The following is a 20,165-nucleotide window of genomic DNA, read 5'->3' on the forward strand; positions in this document are numbered from 1 at the left end:
TGAAGATCTCATTTCACAAGTAACTAACTATACATAACATAAAGCATTCCAATATCCCCAGTAATTATTTTCACAACTAAATGATATGTGACGTGTGTTCACAGTAACTATTTGAAATATGTTACATATTCATTTACATGTAAAGTTTCAAATATATATATATATATTGGGAAAACTATCCTCAATCCAGATATGAAATATGTTACATTGAAATTTAAATGTGAATTAAAATATACATACATATATTAGAAAAGCTATACTCAATCCTTATATCAACTATGGTCTATGAAGATACAAACTGTATTCACAAGTGCAGTTTTGAAACAACATTTCACATGGCACATAAAAAGTTATAGATATGATTATGAATATCTCATTTCACAAGTAACTATACATAACATAAAGCATTTCAACATCCCCAATAATTATTTTCACAATAAAATGATATGTGACATGTGTTCACAATAACTATTTGAAATATGTTGCATATTCATTTACATGTGAAGTTTGAAATACATATATCGAAAATAATTTGCCAAAAAGGAAAGCAAAAAGACTGAGATAAGTGAGAAAAGACCCTTTCTACACAACGAAAAGGCACTTCTGTAAAAAAAGGTAATAAAAAATACAAGAGAAATAAGAAAACTTAATTCATATACAACAAAAATGCACTTGTGCCAATGCCATAAGAAAGCTGACACTTCATATGTAAAAAAGGCACTTATGCCAAAGGATGTGTAGCTGCTACCATGTGTGCGTAACTACCACCATGCATAGGGAATCGTCTCTCTTTGACTTATACATCAAGTTGTCCATCAATCGAATCATCCAACGCATGATATGCGTGATCTTCTTACCGATAAACCTACCTGTTCAATCTTCTCTGTTAATGCACACACATATTTTTCAAACAAATTTGCATCCATTTATGTGGAGATTTTTTTTCAAGAGTACGCCAAAGAAGTACATTAGTTTTATAGAAGACAGAAAATATTTACAAGAGATTACAACAAGGTGTAGATCACCACAGACCGGCAACCCCACCAACTCCACTCCGAACCCATCTAGCCCACTACTCGCAATATCTTAGCACTCCGAACCTCCCTGCTAAAGTCTCGAAAATGAGTTGGACCATGCCCCACACATTGCATATGGTGTCTGTGCCAAATATGCGCCCGTTCTGTTGCTTCCATAGCGTCCGTTCCGTTGCGGAGATCGATCTCTATCATATACCTTTCGTTGAGCTTGATCTCTATCATATCTGAGTGACGCTTGGCAGTTGCCACCTACCCACCCACGCCGCGAAAATCAGCGCTTGGCTGCCACCCCTTCCCCCGAAATCTCCTCACCGTACGCGGGAAAACGGAGGCTCAAAGTTCTCCGGCCTCCAAAATCTCCTCGCACCTGATTGGTCCAACCGTGCTTCCCACGGATCGCTCCTCCCCCGACCGCATCTTGACCGTCCACGCCCTCCCCATCCCACCACCCAACCACCACGCCCACGGATCGACAGGCGCACCACGGCCGCCGTCCGCACCGTTTAAATACTCCGGCCGTCTCGCCGCATTCCCCACCAGTCCAGAGCTCGCCATCCCAATCTCTCAGCACCAAACATCTTCTCTTACGCGCCTCGACGAGCATCAGCGGCTAGCCATGGACGTCTCAGCCACCGGAGCAGGCGCGAAGGCCAAGAAGGGAGCCGCAGGGCGCAAGGCGGGCGGCCCCAGGAAGAAGTCGGTGTCGAGGTCCGTCAAGGCCGGGCTCCAGTTCCCGGTTGGCCGCATCGGGCGGTACCTCAAGAAGGGCCGCTACGCGCAGCGCGTCGGCACGGGCGCCCCCGTCTACCTCGCGGCCGTCCTCGAGTACCTCGCCGCCGAGCTGCTGGAGCTCGCCGGCAACGCCGCCAAGGACAACAAGAAGAGCCGCATCATCCCGAGGCACCTGCTGCTCGCCGTCAGGAACGACGCGGAGCTCGGGAAGCTGCTGGCCGGCGTCACCATCGCGCACGGCGGCGTCGTGCCCAAGATCAACCCGGTGCTGCTCCCCAAGCGGACGGCGGAGAAGGTGCCCAAGGAGGGCAAGTCGCCCAAGAAGGCCGCCAAGTCCCCCAAGAAGGCTTAGGGAGGCCCGCTGATTTGCGTCAGTATGTAATAAGCTGTTCGCCTAGCGGCATCGATGTAATTTTTGTTGTTAATGGAAACATGTCAGACATCTCTCTGACTTTGTTATATTTTGTGCTTTGTTATCTGTTCTTGGTGCTAGTACTATGGAGGATATTTAAATTTGTGCGGTAGGCTGATTGGAATCTGCTGATTTTGGTATTATGGAGGGCAGCGTAGCCTGCTCTCGGCACCAAAGTTAGCTTCTCTGCGCTTAGCACGTTGCACGGTACTCGCCATAGCCGGCTCGCCCAAGAAGGAAGGATCTGGCGGGGGCTGAGGTCAACGAGCCGATTGTTTGGGGAAAGGTCTAATCCTTCTCTTCTCCTAAGCCTGATTTTATTGTTTGGTTCAACAGAAGCATCTCCACTAGAAGATGTATATGCAAAAATACTAACTATTTTTGCATCTCCGAGGCCCCAAAGCATCTTAAAAAAAACATCTTTGCCTTCTAAAAATGTAAAATACAACACCTCACGATGAAATTTGCATCTATGCCGACCGGAGATGTAAAAAGGGTAGCCACGTGCTAACTGCCAACTGCCGTTTCTTTTCATTTTTGTGCGACCGTCGCTCGTGTGCCTCCCGCCTCTCGCCGCCACCATGGCCGACGCCGATGACCTCGCCGCCTTCTGTGACTCCGCCGCCGATGCCCTGACCCACCTCGTCACGCCCGCCATCTCCATGCAAACTTTCCCCAATCCGGCCTCCGACACTATACCGGCGTCTCGGATTTGCCACACCCTGGCCGGTCGTCGTCGTGCTGAAGGCACCTGCAAAGAAGCGGCGGGCCTCCAAGCCACGTGGTGGAGGCGTGAATCGGCCGGTAGCCGGTTTTACAATTCTTGTTTACATCTTTTATTGGAGTTGTTCTTTTATATCTCCGTTTTGCATCATCTGTTGGAGTTGGCCTCTTTCTAGAGATGCAAAAGGCACTTTTTGGAGATGTAAATTTTTACATCTCCAAATCTGCATCTTCTATTGGAGATGCTCTAATGATGAACGTTCTTTGATTCAATTGTAGAAATTGAGTAACTAGCAACTTGCAAAATTTCTTGAGCTAATTATGTGTTTTTGACTGCTATTAATCTATTCATATCAGAGTCACCCGTCTGCAAGTGATTGTGCCATCAATTTTAGATTTTTGAGCGTCTCCAATAGAAGATGGTGTAAAATACATTATTAAATTGTGCTTTGAGTAAAATTTACATCATCAAAAAGAGGTTTTGTACATCATCAAAACATCTATCTTCAACAGATGATGTAAAATAGAGCACTAGTGCCCCAATAGGTGATGTAAAATAGGGCAGCTACACAATATCTGCTCCACAATTTCATACATATTTGAACCAACTGACATCAAAATCATCTCAAAATAAATCACAAATCATATCAAATAAATATTAAATCATCTCAAAAAAATCATCATCAATATTTGAAGATGGTAGCCATGCCGGTCACAGAGGCCTCTCACCCACCTCGTTGACGCGTGCCGATAGGGGTGTGCCCGTAATTTTGGCGAGGTGGCGCAGGCAACGCCGACCGAAGCAGCAAGCCCTCGGCTCGGTCGCGGCGGCCGCGCACATGCCCGTGATAGCTCAGATGGCCCGAGGACCTACTCCGGACCACGACCACGAGCTTCGGGAGCCATCACGGGCGCCGACGCTCCAGCCAACAGCTGAATCGGCCCAAACTCTGCGCGGCGGCGGATCCAAATCAACGCGGTGGCGAGACCTCCTGCGGCCATCTGGGGAGATGGGGTAGGGTGGTGCGGTCGCGACGGACTTAGGAGAGGATGGACGAGCAGCTGTTGCAGTCTTGCCGACGGAAATTGCCGACGGTGCTGGTCGGGTGGAGCCGGAGCGCGGCGGGAATGTCCCACACGGTAGTTGGAGGTGCACACATTTTGCTCGAGAGGCCCAAGTGATGCACATTTGCATCTCTTGGTGCCCTATTTTACATCACAAACAAAACTCGAGTAAAAACGTTGCATCTACATCATCTCTTTGAGCACCGTTTTTATGCCTTGGTGATTTAAAAATTTATTATTTTTACATGTATGTCATCGACTATTGAAGATGCTCTAAGTAGCCATTTAGATTCATAGTGGGAGGACTCAACTATGTCTTCTGATAAGAACCACAGTAAAACTCCTTCTAGAACGAGCATTGGAATTTGGAAGTACTAATTGGCCTACTAGCTGTGTTTGGAATGCATGAGTTTCACTGAAAAACTTGAGGGAAAAATTGGTACTTTGGGCCAAAAGATATCCTGGTCGGCTGCACATGAAAGTGTCCAAGTCAGAGCGCTGCGAATTCTTTTTTTTGTTGTTGGGGGGGGGGGGGGGGGGGGGGCTGTTGCAATTTGTATCTACAAAATGCTATCTTCTGATTAGTGAGATGCAATTGTTTTCTTTTGATTTTACAATGGGTAATGAATAGAGATAGCGACATAACAAATTTTGTAACGGGTAATTAATTTAAAGACATACCGCTTGGGACGTAAATATGACAAGGATAACTACAACTTGAGGCAGTACTGCTATGCAACAATTGGCAATTAGGACATCTTCAAACGGATTGGGCAAATTGAACCCCTGAAACGTCCGCAGACAACGCCAGCCAACCCCTCATTTGTTCGTCCGGGCAACCACACCTACCATATTTATACCCTCACTTTCATGCAAACACATGCATATAGATCATATAAGACACAAAATCACCAATTCACCAATTCATCATAAACCAAAATAAACCATGATTAAACAATTCAACACAAGCCAAAAAAAATTCAACAAGTCATACATAAGCGATACACAAATGAATCAATCACCTCAATTGTTGCGCTTGTTAATCTTCTTCTTCTTCTTCTTATTGAGAAACCACTTCTTGCCTTCATCATCCAAGAGGCTAGTGTCTTGCAACATGATCCTCAGCTCTGTCGTGTCCCTCGGAAGCTTCACCTTCTGTTTCTCAATTGTCTCCGATGTCTTTGCACTTTCAAGCTCCCATTTTGATGTCTATCCTCTCTTCTCAATGTTCAACCTCTCCCAGTGGAACAACATCCTCACTCTTTGCACATCCAAGAAGAGTTTGTACCTCTACTCTAGCTTCTCCACTCTTTTCTCCTACATTTTCTGTTGGAAACGTAAAACAAAAAAAATCACCCTACGAACACCCAGGAACAATATGAAGATGCATATAGGGTTTGGATCAACGATCATTACCGACTCTGGAGTGCAACGGAAGTAGACGAGTCGGTCTAGATCATACTTAGAGTCCTTCGAACCGTTGATCGATGACGATCCGTAGACGTCTCTCGAATGGAAGACCGAAAGAACGACGTCTCTACTTGGTTGCAAGCGTACGGTCTTCACGATCCGGAAGCGCTTCTCCGTACAGAGCTAATCATTGCTAGAGAATTAGAGGGAGGAGATTAGAACCAAACTAGGCTTCTAATTATGAGGATCCAAGGATCTAGGTCAAGCTCTAATTGATCAATCAGGACCAACTAGAACTAGAGGAACTAGAGGAGGCTCCAAAACTTGTGTGATAAAAGTGCCTTGGACCTCTAGTATATATAGGTTGAGAGGAGAGGGAGGGGCGCCACAAGGAGGGGAAGGACTCTCCTCCTTGCGCCAGCCAAAAGGGGGAAGGACCCCAATTCGGCCTCCCTCAAGGGGGAAAGGGGCACCTCCCCTACATGGGCCCTTGTGGCCCAATTCTCTCTCCACCCTTTGGTCTTTTAATTATAAGAGTATATTATATATAATTTAACATATCGGAAAACATTTTCTACCTACATATTATTTATCGTTAATACCTGGTATTGCCCGATAAACTCCGAAACCCTTCGGGTGACACCGATACGCCTACGGTTCCTCTCGAAACTATTTCGAATATTAATGAAACAATTCCACAAATAAATCCTCGATACTCTCGTCCTACTAACACTCATCAGATCATGATTACCTTAAGCTTGTGATCCCATAGGTTCGGTAAATCGTAGACATGAACGAAACCCCTTTGTTCAATGATCGATAGCAGAACCGTGGACGTCCATATCGATCCATATGATTACACGAATGACATTCGAGTGAACCTTTGGTTATCATGTGATGTTACCTTTGCTTCATGATACTTTACAGAACCTAAGTTGCATCGGTATCCTCCTGAGTCATACACATGCTCACTATACCGTTGATCTCCTTGCCAGTTTTGTTCTTTTTTCTCATTGAAATGTTCCGGCATCCCCGTGACATAGTCATTGTGTCTAGCCAAACGATGATGGATGTCATCACACTGAGAGGGCCCTAAGAATATCTGTCCATAGTCGGAGGAGCAAATCCCACTCTCGATCTATCTAGTTCCTTGTCAAACTTTCTGATGAACCTGCAAGTTGTCATTATGATCACCTAGTTACAGACGATATTTGAGAAACCCCAAAGTCCACCGTACGGTAGGAAGTGACTACGGTACTGTCGATAGTAAAACCGGCAAACCTTGGGTAGGGGGTCCCGAGCTGTGGATCTCGGATCTATGGGTAACAAGAGACGAAGGGGACAATATTTACCCATGTTCGAGCCCTCTCGAAGAGGTAATACCCTACGTCATGCTTTGATTGTATTTATGATGATGTATTTTGAGTACAAGCTTGATCTACCTCGAGATCGTAAGTTGTCTTCTACCCTAAGGCAAGATGGTTGTAATGGTGACCGTGGTCTCTATAGACTAAACCCCTCAGTTGCCAATCTAGGGATACACACGATGACGGCTAATGCAGTCCTTGGAGTACACGTCAAGTCTTTGGAAAAGTCCACTTTGATCACGCCGAAGTACGAGGCTTCTGGAGTCTTCCCTTGTAAGAACGATGGGCGTAAGCTCGACCCATGGACTGTGGGCTAACTAGGTTGGTACCCCCTAGTACAGGACACCACCAGTAGTCCCTGAACTGGTCTTCGATGCTGGCGATGACAATCTTCCTTGGACACATGACTTCGGCTTTGGAGTCTTCGCCTTGACAGGCGAGTTCCTCCCTTCAAATGATCCTCCATGTATTCTGAGATTCTTTTACATTCACGGCCTTTTCCAAGCTCGTCCTTAAAGGAACCTCTTTCCAACCACATGTTTCCCCAACCCAACTCTCAAATATCCAAATTCTTGGGATAACTTAGCCTCGAAGGCTAACCGCGTAGGTGGGAACAATGCCCCCTAGTCTGACAGCTTTACCGAAGCGTCACCACCTATATTGAAGCAAGTCAGTTACTGTTACTTGAATCGTGGCCCGAGGCAGTTTTCTCATTGACACGTCTCATCAAGGCAGAGATCGTGCGCCATATTTTAGGGGGATATCATCAAGATTTCGTTTTACCCCATGCGCATAATGGTATCTTTTGTTAGGTCATGGCGATTTTTACGGTGCAGCAAGGGGCGACTCTTGGCCTTTCATAGGCTTATAAGAGCAAAGGGCAGCAATAGCACTTTCCACATGCTCCCATTCCATCGCCCTTGTGCACAGCCTCCTAAGCTCCAATGCCCAAATCCATTCTCAAATTCACCCATCTCCTCCAGTGCTCACAGTTCCAATCTTCAGCAATGGTCGAAGCAAATCTGAAGGGTCACTGGACGGGCTCCCACGTCACGGAGGGCATGATTTAGGAGCTCCGAAATGCGGGATACATCCTCGCCGATCCCACTTGCCGTCCTCTAGAGCCAAACTAGCATATCCCTACTCCCAAGTCGGGGGAGAGGGTTATCTTCGTTCCCCACCTCATTTGAGGTCTGGGGTTCCCGCTGCACCCCTTCGTGCGCGGGGTTCTCTTCTACTACGAGCTAGATTTCCACCATCTAGCCCCAAACTCCATCCTCCACCTCGTGATGTACGCCATCGTCTTCGAGGTCTTCCTTCCCATTGAGCCACACATTGGCCTATGGATGAGGACGTTCGATATCAAGCCGAACTCCAGCGGCACCGAACTGGCAGAGTGCGGAGGGGCCATGATCAGCAAGGCCCAAAAGGTTGATTGGTTCAAAGGCACTTTCGTAGAAACGATCAAAGAATGGCAATGGGAATGGTTCTACATCACCGAACCACTCACCGGCGGCTAGGCCGAAGTCCCGGCCTTCTCGACGGCTCCTTTGAGGAGGCTCGTCTCCTGGAAGAGGAAATTCTTGGATTTGGGCAACCCCGAAGAGGTGACCGAGATGCAAAAGAGGATCAAATTTCTGGCAGACGAGAAATAGATCAAGCTGGTGGACGTCATGCTTCATCGCCGTATCCCGCCACTTCAGCTTCGGGCGAGCCCGATGTGGGCTCACAAGCCCGAGGACGTGCCGCCAAGGCAACGCTTCTTCCGCACCACCTTGGCTGGGATGTGGATGGCACTGTTCAAGCCGTCCCAGAACAAATTCCCCCAGGAGGGGGCGGAGTGCGGCTTTGACGCTGCACACGTGCCAACAAGGTAACCACAACATATAGTTTCATATTATGTCTTTCTTCTATTTCATAGAGCCCTCTTATTAGAATGATTAAACCTATTCTTTCTTCCTTAGAAATGGATCCCCAAGGTGCAACGAATGTTGTGCCCGGCGCCGCTGCCCAAGGAGGCAAGATCTCCTCAGCTCGAGGTGCTCTTTGCCGAGGAACCACACGTGGTCTCGACCAAAGAGCATAAATAATTGAAGGGGAAGAGCGGCCAGCTCATCCGAGATCCCTCGGAGGCCAGGTCTGAAGATACCCATGCCTCCTCTACCCATGAGGGGGGCGGGGAAGAAGAGGCCAGGTCCGAAAACTTAGTTGGCGCACACTAGCGATCCCTATTGGGCCTCGACCCACTACTCCTTCGCTCGTCCTCACATTCGCTACAGTTTTTCTTCCCCTCGATTTTTTTCTCCTCCTTGCTTTCTCTTACATCACTTAAAAAGGAAAAAAGAAAAAATAATCAGAATTATATAAAAAAAGAAGTTCATCGAATTGAAAAAAGTTCATTCGAATTTGAAAAAAGTTCATCGATTCTGGAAAACATTCATCGAATCTAAAAAAAATCATCGAATTTGAAAAAGATCATCGGTTTTTAAAAAAGTTCATCGATTTTGGAAAAGCTCATAGAATTTGAAGAAAGTTCATAGTTTTTGAAAAATAGTTCATCAAATTTGAAAAGTTTCATCATTTTTAAAAATAGTTCATAGAAATAGAAAAAGGAAATAATATATAAAAAGAAAAAAACAAATAAGAACTGGACGGAAAACTGCCTAGCGAACCTGGAAAAACCGGTTTATAAGCTTCTAGAAGATTCCCAAAACCGGAGGCTTCCTGCGAACTGGAGAAATTATAAAAAGGATATTTCACATCGGTAGTGTTAGCCCAAGTGGCCACGTAAACCTACAGATCCTGTGTTCGAAACTCCGACGCCCCGTAAACAGATAAATGGGCCAACCCAGCTAACACGGCTGTAGGCGCCGGTTAGGAAGATTGCCCTTAACTGGCACCTGCAGCGCCGAATAGGATTTGCTTTATTTTAGGTAGCCTACGCAAGGAAGGTGATTCCGGTTTTAGGAAGCTTCACATTTTTATAGTTTCTGGAAACCTTCTATAAGATTCTCGATTTGTTTTTCCTTTTTATATTTTATTTATATCTTTTTAAATATAAAGCGGTCAAAAATTTCAGTTTTTTAAAATCACAATTTAAAGAATGACCAGCAATTCAAACAATGTTCACCTTTATAAAAATATTCACAAATCCAGCAAATGTTCCCTTTTTTTCAATTTTCACATTTTTGAAATATCTTTCTCAAAACTTTAAAAAATGTTTCCAAATTTTTAAAAAATATTCACTCTAAAATCTATTCAATACATGTTCCCAAAACATAAAAAATATCAATGTGTTTCAAAATATGATCCCAATTTTTTTAAATGTTTGTGATTTCAGAAGATGTTAACAATTCTTTTAAAATATTTCGCGTTTAAGACATATATTTTCTTCAAAAATTAACCATGTTTTCAAAACATGTTCCCCAATTGTTTTTTTAAATCAAGTTTTCGAAAAATGTGCCCAAACTTGTAAAAATGTTCATGCTTTCAAAAACATATTTGCGGTAAAAAAATATTCAAATTTCTCAAAATTTAATAAAATTATTTTAAAACTTAAAAAATCACTTTTTAACAATAAATTCATCAACTCGATAAAAACAAGAGAAAACCGAGAATACTACAGGTAAGATAGCAAAAAGGCCGAAGTATCAAAAGGTATCGCAAGCCGGCCCAACCAAGCGACGCCTGTGCGAGGGCTTCTGGAGGCCGAGCTCCATGGAGCTCGTTTGGAAATTACGAATCTCCACAGCATGATTTTTTTTTTGAAAATTATTGTATACACTCGAACACATGTGTACTGCGTATGTACAAAAATTATACTTCCACACGTGGCGTACAGAAAAAAAAGTATTTCTAAAATGGGCCGAGTTTTTTTTGTTGTTGCGCCGGAAATTTATTTTTTAGTACAGCCTACAAATCACAAAAAAATCAAATGATTCTTTTCACACGTGCGTGCAGAATCATATAATTTTTTGTGGATTTTTTTTGAAAGTTTAAAAATATGACTTTTGATTTTCTTTCGAAATACTGATCTCCCCGGAGCTCTGCCTCCGTTGGCATTTTCCGCTCCCCATAATGTGTATACCAATACTACACTGACATGCCAGACGTCAAACAAGATCAGTGGTTGTCGATCTACTGAACCTCTCCAAGTCCAAGCTTCACAACCTCCAAAGTGAAAACGCCACCGAACGGATTAGCTCCAGGAAGTGCGTTTTTGATAAGCAAGGAAAACCGAGTTTTGCGGATTAACAAAATCTAGAGTTCCAAGTACTTACAAGTTTTTTCCACCTCCGAGGAAAATGATTCGGCGTTGACACCTTCCCTCACATACCCGCTCGTGCACAAAAAGAGCCTCTAGATCGAATCTTTTCCTCGTTCCCTCGCCCATTCGCCCAACGACTCTCCCTCTCAAACCCTCACCGCCGCCGCCAGTCGCGCCGCCACGCCCGCTCCCCCCTCGGCGGCCGGATTCTCTTCTTCGCTTACAGATCCGTCCATCCCGACCTTGTTCCCACCGGATCCCGTGCTCAACACCGCTAGTCCCGCCACCAGCGAGGAGCGGCAACCCCATGGCAATGGCGAGTTCACTCGGATGCGATTGATGACCGAGATAGCCGCCGTAGCCATCACCACGTACAGTCCAGCCCTATTCGTGTCTTTTTGCGATGAACCAGCCTAAACCATCACCACTATGTAAAAAACTATGCTGCCAAACTGGGCTGCCTCCAACTAGAACTAGCCCAAAGGGGCGCCCAATAGGCTTCTTGCCTCCCAGTTGGGCTATAGCGCTGGGAGAACCTAGCGTCCCTCCCGGATGATTTTGGATCGTTGGGTGAAGTGATAAGCTCACTCGAGAAGTTGAAGTTATGGAGTTAGTGGAGTTAGGAAGGGTTCAGAACACGCAATGCGTCTCGCTTAATGCGAGACAGTAGCTCGGGCTGTCTATAGGGGGCTGGTAGTGGGTTGTCTCAATAGCTATGTGGGTTCGTCACGCTAATGCCATGCATGTGTTTTTTTTTCTTTTTAACTTTGGTTCATATTTTGAAAAATATTCAATACATATATTACAAAAATAATAATTTAGTTAATTTTTAAAGCATTCATCACACATTAAAAAATGTTTATACAATGTACTATTAAATATGTATGTGATATTTATAAAATGTTCATGCCTTGCGAAAAACGTGCATGATAATTTTTACAAAAAATATACAATGTAAAAAATGTCATGTAATTCAGAGAAAAATTGTACCCCAAAAAAGTAAGTTACATTTAGAAAATGTCACACATTTCAAAAATATGTTGCACATATTTTTAACTTTATAAACTATAAAATTATCATTACAATAGTTTCACCACACATTTGAAACATGTTTAACACATATTCAAAAAAATGTTGAAAAGATGTATCTAAAAAAATATTAATCATGTATTTGGAAAATGTTAAGTATGTATAAAATTGTTTTAGATATATATGAAATACGTAAAATGGGTATCAGAAATCGAAGACATCAAATCACATATTGGAAAAATGTTAAGCATTTATTCAGAAAATGATAAACGTGCATTAAACATGTTTTAGATGTATATGAAAAAGGTAAACATCAAAATATATAATTGAAAATGAATAAATAATGTATTTAAAAAATGTTAAACATGTATAAGAAAAATGTTCCTGGTATATACAAAAATGTACAATGTGATGAAAATAATAATTAAACATGCATTAAAAATAAAAATAAAAGGAAAAAGGAAATAAAAAACAGAAAACAAAGGAAATATGGGAAAACCGAAGAAATAAAAAAATAAAACCTAATAAAATAGAAAAAGTGTAAGATAACCCTGCAAAAATAGTGAAAATCAATAAATAAAACCACAAGGGGGAAAAGTCGCACCGAAGCTACAGTAATTGGCTGACCCCGTAGCGCGCTCGTCAAAGGTGAGACAGAGCTCCGTCTTGCAACGGGCGAGAAATAGCTCTCGCGGATACATTGTGTTGGTTACATAAACAAATGGCAGATCTAAATCCAATTGGAAATAACATGCCCTTTTTCTTTTGTTGGAGACACTACTAGTCAAAAGGACATCACTTCAAATAGTATAATATGGCCGCTTTCTCATCCTCAACAATCACACGCGCTGTCAGGCGAGTCCTTGAAATAATGAAATGCCATATAGGTGAGATACAAATGTTCTGAGATCAACTACTTATTCATAGCATTTGAACTAATCTGTAGTCATTGTATAGGCATGATGCAAGAATTATCAAACATATAGTTCCCAAATTCTGAATGCTCCCACGTCTATACATAGAAGGAGAAATAGGGAATCCTTTTTGTGTGGGCATATGAGGATATAGTTTTGCCATGCGGACTCCTTGCTTATGTTCATGCCAAACTTCTAATCTCAATAAACTAACATATGAGGTCCAATGTGAAAGCCTACATGAGTTTTTTATGAGCCAAGTAACCTATGTTTAGAACACTAAGTTTGTTAATGCAAAAATCCTTTTTCAGATAATATAAAACACTATCTTGCCCGAACAAAGGACTAGTAGCGAAACAGACATAGAAAAGCAACACATTTGATTGGATATAAAGTGAGTTATTGTATGCCATAAAAAGTATTTGCCTAGTGAGTTATATAATGCACAATAATATTCTCACTGTTTCTAGAAAGATCTCACAAAATAAAGCCACGTTGTCAAAGCGCTAAGTTGAACAACACACCATTAACTGGTTTGTTAGAATAAATAATCAATAAATGCAACTGCCACTGCAATTTACGACTATCTTGTTATGTAAAGGTTCAATATGTACAACTTATCATGTACCGGTATTGTAGAACAATATCTTTGAAATATGTGCTACTGCAATACATACAACCTCTTGTGATTTGTAAATTACTACATGTGATGGTGTACCATGTACTGCAGTAATATGTATTAGTAGCAAATATGCTCGTGCGTTGCAACGGGAGAAAACCTATCCCGGCATGATGGCACCGTTCTAGAAAAAGAATACATCGTGCAAGGCTCGAGAATCCGATTATGCAAATAAGGTAGGCATAATGGAATTTTTTAACATATGCGAGAATGAGATAAGTACTTTTAAAAGGCCATTCAGAAAATAATAAATTTGATGGTCTAATTTCCTAAGAACATTCACGTTGTAGTCACTTTTAGTCTAAGGTTGCTTTTAAGCCACCTGATCTAACTCCTAAATATAAGGCTAACAAAGTGACACCAAAAATTGATGTTGGAATGACATATCGATGACCGCGGCAAGGTGATGCCGAAATTGCCAACATCCAGTTCACGTCCATAGGTGGCACAGATCATGTGACACAGCCAACAACAACAATAGAAAAAGGAACAATGTCTAGGAGATTGGCGACATCTAGGTGAATACATGGTTGCGAGTAATTGTAAAAAACATTACTGGGCACGGTGTAGGATTGCAGCAATCGATGTAGATTAAACAGCAAAGTTTGTCACTCACGATGTAGTGTTAGAATTTTTCTTCATTTGAATGGAATTTTCTTGTCAATGCAATCCTGGTGGTGTCTGGATTCGATCGAGAAAGCTCCGATGCATTGAGGATGATACTGTGGCTAGATGCTTTGAGATGACGACGACGGTGTCATGTTGCTGTGGCGGCTGAGAGCAATGGTTATACGCCTGAGAAAGAAGTATGGGAAGAGCCATGTAAAGGCGTGGTTGTTGTTGTATTGTATTTTGGGGAAAATATTAGGGTGGCCTTTTGTGTTCATGTATTAAATTGCAAAAGCCACATACTGTATATTGCAATGGAACTTTGCAACGTACGAGCGAGCTTCCAAGCAAACGATTCGATTGATCATAGGCGGAGGCCCTAGTGCAGCGGCTCACTCGGACGACCGTTGAGCCGTTTGGCCCAAGCTTCGTCAATGGTCGCGGCTGTTCCTATTCGGCGAGTAGGTCGTTATCTAGCGACCTAGTGCATACCCTCAAGAGCGCATGTCCATAATATGGATCGGCCCAGTCTAGTTTTTCCCCACTCGGTATCCGAAGATTCTAGAACCTTTCGTATCATTTTTATTTTTATTTGTTTTCTTCTTCTGATTTTTCATATTTTTTTCCTTCCTTCTCCCTTTTCTTTTCATTTAATTTTTATTTTTTTTCTTTTTATTTTTTTAAAGTTTGTTTTTATTTCTTTTAAACTTTTGAGAACATTGTTTTCCAATTCATGATTTTTTTTCAGGATCATGAACATTTTTTGAATTTGCTAATATTTTTTATGAAACCGTGACATTTTTAAATTCGCAAAAAATGTTAAATTATTGCGAACATTGTTTTTGAAACTTGTAAACACTGTTATGAATCGGTGATTTCTTTTTATTAGATGAATTCTTTTGAATGGATGGGATTTTTTTTAAAATTTGAATATTTCTTTTGAATCGGCGAATATTTTTGAATCGATGAACATTTTTTAAAATTCATGAATATTTTTTGTTTGATGATTTTTTAAAATGCATGAACCATTTTTTGTTATTCAAGATGATTTTTTATTTTTGTGAACATTGTTTTAAAAATTCATGAACATATTTTGAATTTGTGATTTTTTTTCAAATTCACGAACAGTTTTTTAATACACAAACATTTTTCCAAAATCATGGAAAAAATTAGTCCCCAAACATTTTATTATTTCTGGAACATTTTTCCAAAATTCATGTTTTCTTTTCTAATTTCATTTTTTTGAAATATTAAATTACTCTAAAGAAGAAAAACAAAAACAAAAAAAGCAAAGAGAACAAAATAAAAAACAGGGGGCGTCCCTCGCCGCTCATGGACCGGCCCAGCAGGGCGCGCGGTTGGGGATCACTTGGTCTGTTTGCATGGTTCTACAATCCAATATACCATGGCTCGATTCTTGTCATTGCCCATTTGTTTTGTTAGGCTTGCATGGACCAAAGCGGATGAAGCGAACAGAACGTACGAAAAAGGTTAATTAGACGAGAAAAATTGGAGAAACAGTCCTTCTTTTGATAACATGATTTGCCCCTAATAGATATGTCATTGTACATACCAGTGACCAAACCATATTATCATCTTTCCAATGAAAATTAGTGATACTTTAAACATCTACAAATAATTCCTGTTGCAACAGGCAGGCACAACATATTATCATCTTTTTTTTGTCTCCATTACATAGGTCCGAAACCTCGTCCGGACCGGATCGAAGCCACACCGTAGTGCTACGTTCCCGTAGAACCTCCTTGTGTCTCGCCGGGATCTGGATCTCGAACCAGAAGAATAGTCTCAGGGGAAGAGAGAACTTGGAGGAGGGGAAGGAGCAGGGAGGAAAGCTTTGGTAGGAATAATGTTCTGATTACAATTCGATAGTCTCCTTCACGCACACACGCAACTATAAGTACTTGCTATTACAAGCCACTTGGGACAAGACGGCCCACCGCGCAGTCGCCCCTCTTGTGCCGGCTCCAGGTTGTTGCATTCCCCTCTCCTTATGGAACAACTCGCCCTCGACTGTTTAGTATCAGGTCGTTGTGGCTGGTGCGATCGTACTTGCCCACTCCCAGGTTGCCATGGACAATGGCAACCCTTGCCAAGCAATCTTCAGTTGTATGCGGGTATGTCCCCCCACTTGCACCAGACGCGACTGGAGTACTTGAGCTGGTCTGGACGCGTGCTCGAGCACACAATGGAGCGACTCTGAAGAATCCTCTGAGTTGGATGGAGGAGCCGCCGGCTTGATCAGTGAAACATGCACCACTGGGTGGATTTTGCTGGACTCCGGCAGGGCCAACCGGCAAGCCACCTCACCAATGCGAGCAACTATTTGATACGGTCCTAAGTACTTGAAACCCAGCTTGTGGTTCGGTCGTCGGGCAACTGACTGTTGCACGTAGGGTTGGAGTTTCAGGAATGCCCAGTCACCCACCTTGAACTGACGATCAGAGCGTTTAGTATCTTCTTGAGCCTTCATTCGCTGTTGGGCGCGCAGCAAGTGCTCCCTGATTAAGCCTTGCATCAGATTTCTCTCAGCTAACCAGCCTGGCAGGTCAGAAGATAGTGAACTTTGCAAGTTGTCAACTCCCAGGTGACGAGGTTGGTAGCCATACAAGACTTGAAATGGTGTTGTGCCCAGTGCTGAATTGTAATTCGTATTGTACCAATATTCTGCCTGGGGCAGCCAGTGTGCCCACTTCTTAGGAGTGGAGTGGACCATGCATCTCAGGAACGTTTCCAGACACTGGTTCAGCTTTTCTGTTTGGCCATCTGTCTCGGGGTGACTAGCTGAACTCATGTTCATGGTAGTGTCCGTCAATCTGCACAGTTCTTGCCAAAGGGTGCTTGTGAAGATGGGATCCCTGTCAGTTACCAGCACTTTGGGTAGGCCATGCAGTCGATAGACCTGATCCACATAGAGTTGTGCAACCTGCAGTGCAGTGAAAGGATGTGATAGAGGTACAAAGTGCCCGTACTTGTTGAACTTGTCGATCACAACTAGGATAGTGTTGAAGGATTTGCTCTTGGGTAGCCCCCCAATGAAATCCATACTGACTAAACTCCAGGCCTCTTTGGGTATGGGAAGAGGACTGAGTAATCCGGGTTTCTTGATATGTTCAGCGTTAGCCTGCTGATAGACTGTACAGTTGTGCACATATGACTGGATGGCTTGTTTCATGGCAGGCCAGGCAAATAAGGCCTTAATTCTCTGATATGTGCCTTGGAACCCTGAGTGGCCCCCAATTCCACTACTATGCAGTGCTAGCATAATTTCCTGGTGTGCTTCAGTATTATGGCCTAGCCAAATTCTGTCCTTATATCTAATAATTTCATTATGCAGAACATAGCCTTTGTCATTTCTACCAGAGAAAGCCAATTCTTGGAGAAGTTCATTGTCTGCTGAATGAGTTTGATATCCTTCGGCAACAACTGACAACTACTTGGGGGTGCAGAAGGAAATTGCAGACAGTTCCATGGGAGTAGGTGGTCTGGACAGAGCATCACCTGCAGTATTTTCCAATCCTTTCTTGTACACAATAGTGTACTGTAGTCCAAGCAATTTGAGAAATGCTTTCTATTGCATGGGGCTGGACATTTTCTGATCTTGCAAGTGAACCAAGCTTCTGTGATCCGTAGCAACAGTGAAGGGAGCATGCTGCAAGTATGATTTCCATTTTTTCACAGCCAGTAATATTGCTAAACACTCCTTTTCATATGTGGACAATGCCTGAGATTTAGGGCTCAGAGCTTTGCCGAGATAGGAAATGGGGTGGCCTTCTTGCATCAACACAGCACCAATGCCACTGTTGCTGGCATCTGTTTCCACAATAAATTCTTTCTTGAAATTTGGGAGGGCCAACACTGGGGCTATGGCCAAAGCATCTTTCAAATGCATAAAGGCAGCCTGAGTAGTTGGTGTCCAAGCAAACACCACATCCTTTTTCAGTAGGTCAGATAGACTCCTGCTAATGATCCCATAATTTTTAATAAATCTCCTGTAATATCTAGTAAGTCCAAGGAATTCTCTGATATCTCTTGCAGTAAGAGGTACTGGCCACTCCTGAACAGCTCTGATCTTGGAAGGGTATGTGTGAACTCCCTTGCCACTGATGACATGACCCAAATATTCTAGTTCTGACTGAGCAAAAGTGCACTTAGAGTATTTCACAAACAGCTGGTTGTTCTGTAGAATTGTGAACACCTCTTCCAAGTGTGCTAGGTGTTGTTCCAAAGTCTCACTGAATATGAGGATGTCATCCATGAAATCAGTATACACTTTCTTAACAAATGAGCAAAGAGTGCATTCATTGCAGCTTGAAAGGTTGCTGGTGCATTTGTAGGTCCAAATGGCATAACCTTAAATTCATAGAGACCATGATGTGTTTTGAATGTTGTTTTATATTCTTCCCCCTCCACTAATCTTATCTGGTGGTATCCAGATCTGGGGTCTAGTTTAGTGAAGTAAGTTGCTCCTGCTAATTCATCCAAGAGCTCTTCAACTACAGGCATAGGATACTTGTGCTGCATAGTAACTGAATTGAGCTGTCTATAATCCACACAGAATCGCCAACTCCCATCTTTTTTTCTGACTAACAATGCTGGAGAAGCAAATGGGCTGGTGCTCTCTTGAATGACTCCTTGTTGTAGCATGGTAGAGATCTGCTGCTCAATTTCACTCTTCTGCATAGGATTGTATCTGTAGGGCTTGTTGTTGACAGGTTTAGCTCCTGGTAACAGGGGAATCTGATGATCAAATGATCTGTGTGGGGGAAATGTATCAGGTGTATTGAACAGCTGCTTATGTTTGTCCAAAATGGACTGAACTGAAGGAGGTATCAGGTCCTTAGTTGCTGGGGCTTCTACAATGTGACACAGCTGAATTACTTGTTCCACAACTCTTGTATTGAGCAAGCCTTGTAAGTGTTTCCCTGAAATGGCTGTGCAAGAGGTGAGCTTGTCTATGAATCCTCTCAATGTAATTCTCACACCCTAGTACTTAAACCTCATTACTTTTTTCCTCCAGTCTACCCACATGGGGCTCATTATTTCGAGCCATTGCATTCCCAAGATGATGTCGTATGTGCCAAGAGGAAGCACTTTTAGGGATGTGTTGAAGGAGTTGTTCTGACAGAACCACTGAAGATTTGGCACCTGTTTGTTGCACTGCAATGTTCCACCATTAGCAATAGTAACTTTGGCTGCAGCAATTTCCTCCACTGCACAGTGTAATTCTTGTACTAGATCAGCACTGATGAAATTTGTGGAGCTGCCTGAATCAACCAGGATCAGGAGTTGTCTTTTCCCCACCATGCCCTGCAGTTTAATACTTTCTTTAGAAGAGGTTCTTGTTGTTGCATGAACCGATAGTTTCATGCAAGCATCAGTGTCAGTATTCTTTGGCCCAGTAGTCTGTGGTGTGTCCACTTTCGATTCAGACTCACTGTCAGGGATCTCAGACATCTGAAGAGCCTCTATGAGTTCTTCCAGTACATGCAGTTGCACTGTTTGAGGACACTTGTGGCTAGGACTGTACTTTTCTCCACACTTGAAACACTCACCCCGTGCTCTGCGTTGGGCCCGTAAAGAATCCACTCTGTCAGTTTGTTTGGGACGCTCATCAACACTTTTGGCAGTAGGTGCTGCACCCATAAGTCCTTCATGCACATAAGGTTTGGAGTGCCAACGCTTGCTCGATCTGTATGTGTCCTCGGCCAGCAGAGCTTCTTGTGTTTGAGCCAAGGAATAAGCCAAATCCACTGAGGTAGGTTGTTGTAACTTGACTGGAGCACGAATGACAGGTTTCAACCCTTCCACAAACCGATTGATGAAGAAGGTCTCATCATATGAGTGATTGTACACCAGCATTTTGTGCATTTGCTCCTCAAATGTGTGTGCATAGCTGTCGA

The 20,165-nt window shown here is 43.0% G+C and overlaps 2 protein-coding genes across 2 annotated transcripts; one reads left to right on the forward strand and one right to left on the reverse strand.

Moving 5' to 3' along the window:
- Positions 1-1,554: 1,554 nt before the first annotated feature.
- Positions 1,555-2,230, forward strand: LOC125521332 (putative histone H2A.5). The gene has a single exon (XM_048686390.2). It carries the CDS (start codon positions 1,654-1,656, stop codon positions 2,119-2,121), a length of 468 nt encoding a protein of 155 aa, XP_048542347.1. The 5' UTR covers positions 1,555-1,653; the 3' UTR covers positions 2,122-2,230.
- A 14,055-nt stretch (positions 2,231-16,285) lies between these two features.
- LOC147958429 (uncharacterized) lies at positions 16,286-19,719 on the reverse strand. The gene is made up of 4 exons (XM_087532126.1): positions 19,262-19,719; positions 18,854-19,018; positions 17,987-18,584; positions 16,286-17,188 (listed from the first exon to the last, which is right to left on the reverse strand). Exons 1-4 carry the CDS (start codon positions 19,717-19,719, stop codon positions 16,286-16,288), a joined length of 2,124 nt encoding a protein of 707 aa, XP_087388252.1.
- Between the last annotated feature and the right edge of the window lie 446 nt (positions 19,720-20,165).

Source organism: Triticum urartu, chromosome 7A (genome assembly GCF_056163025.1).
Source record: "Triticum urartu cultivar PI428250 chromosome 7A, HENAU_Tu73, whole genome shotgun sequence".
Classification (NCBI taxonomy): domain Eukaryota; kingdom Viridiplantae; phylum Streptophyta; class Magnoliopsida; order Poales; family Poaceae; genus Triticum; species Triticum urartu.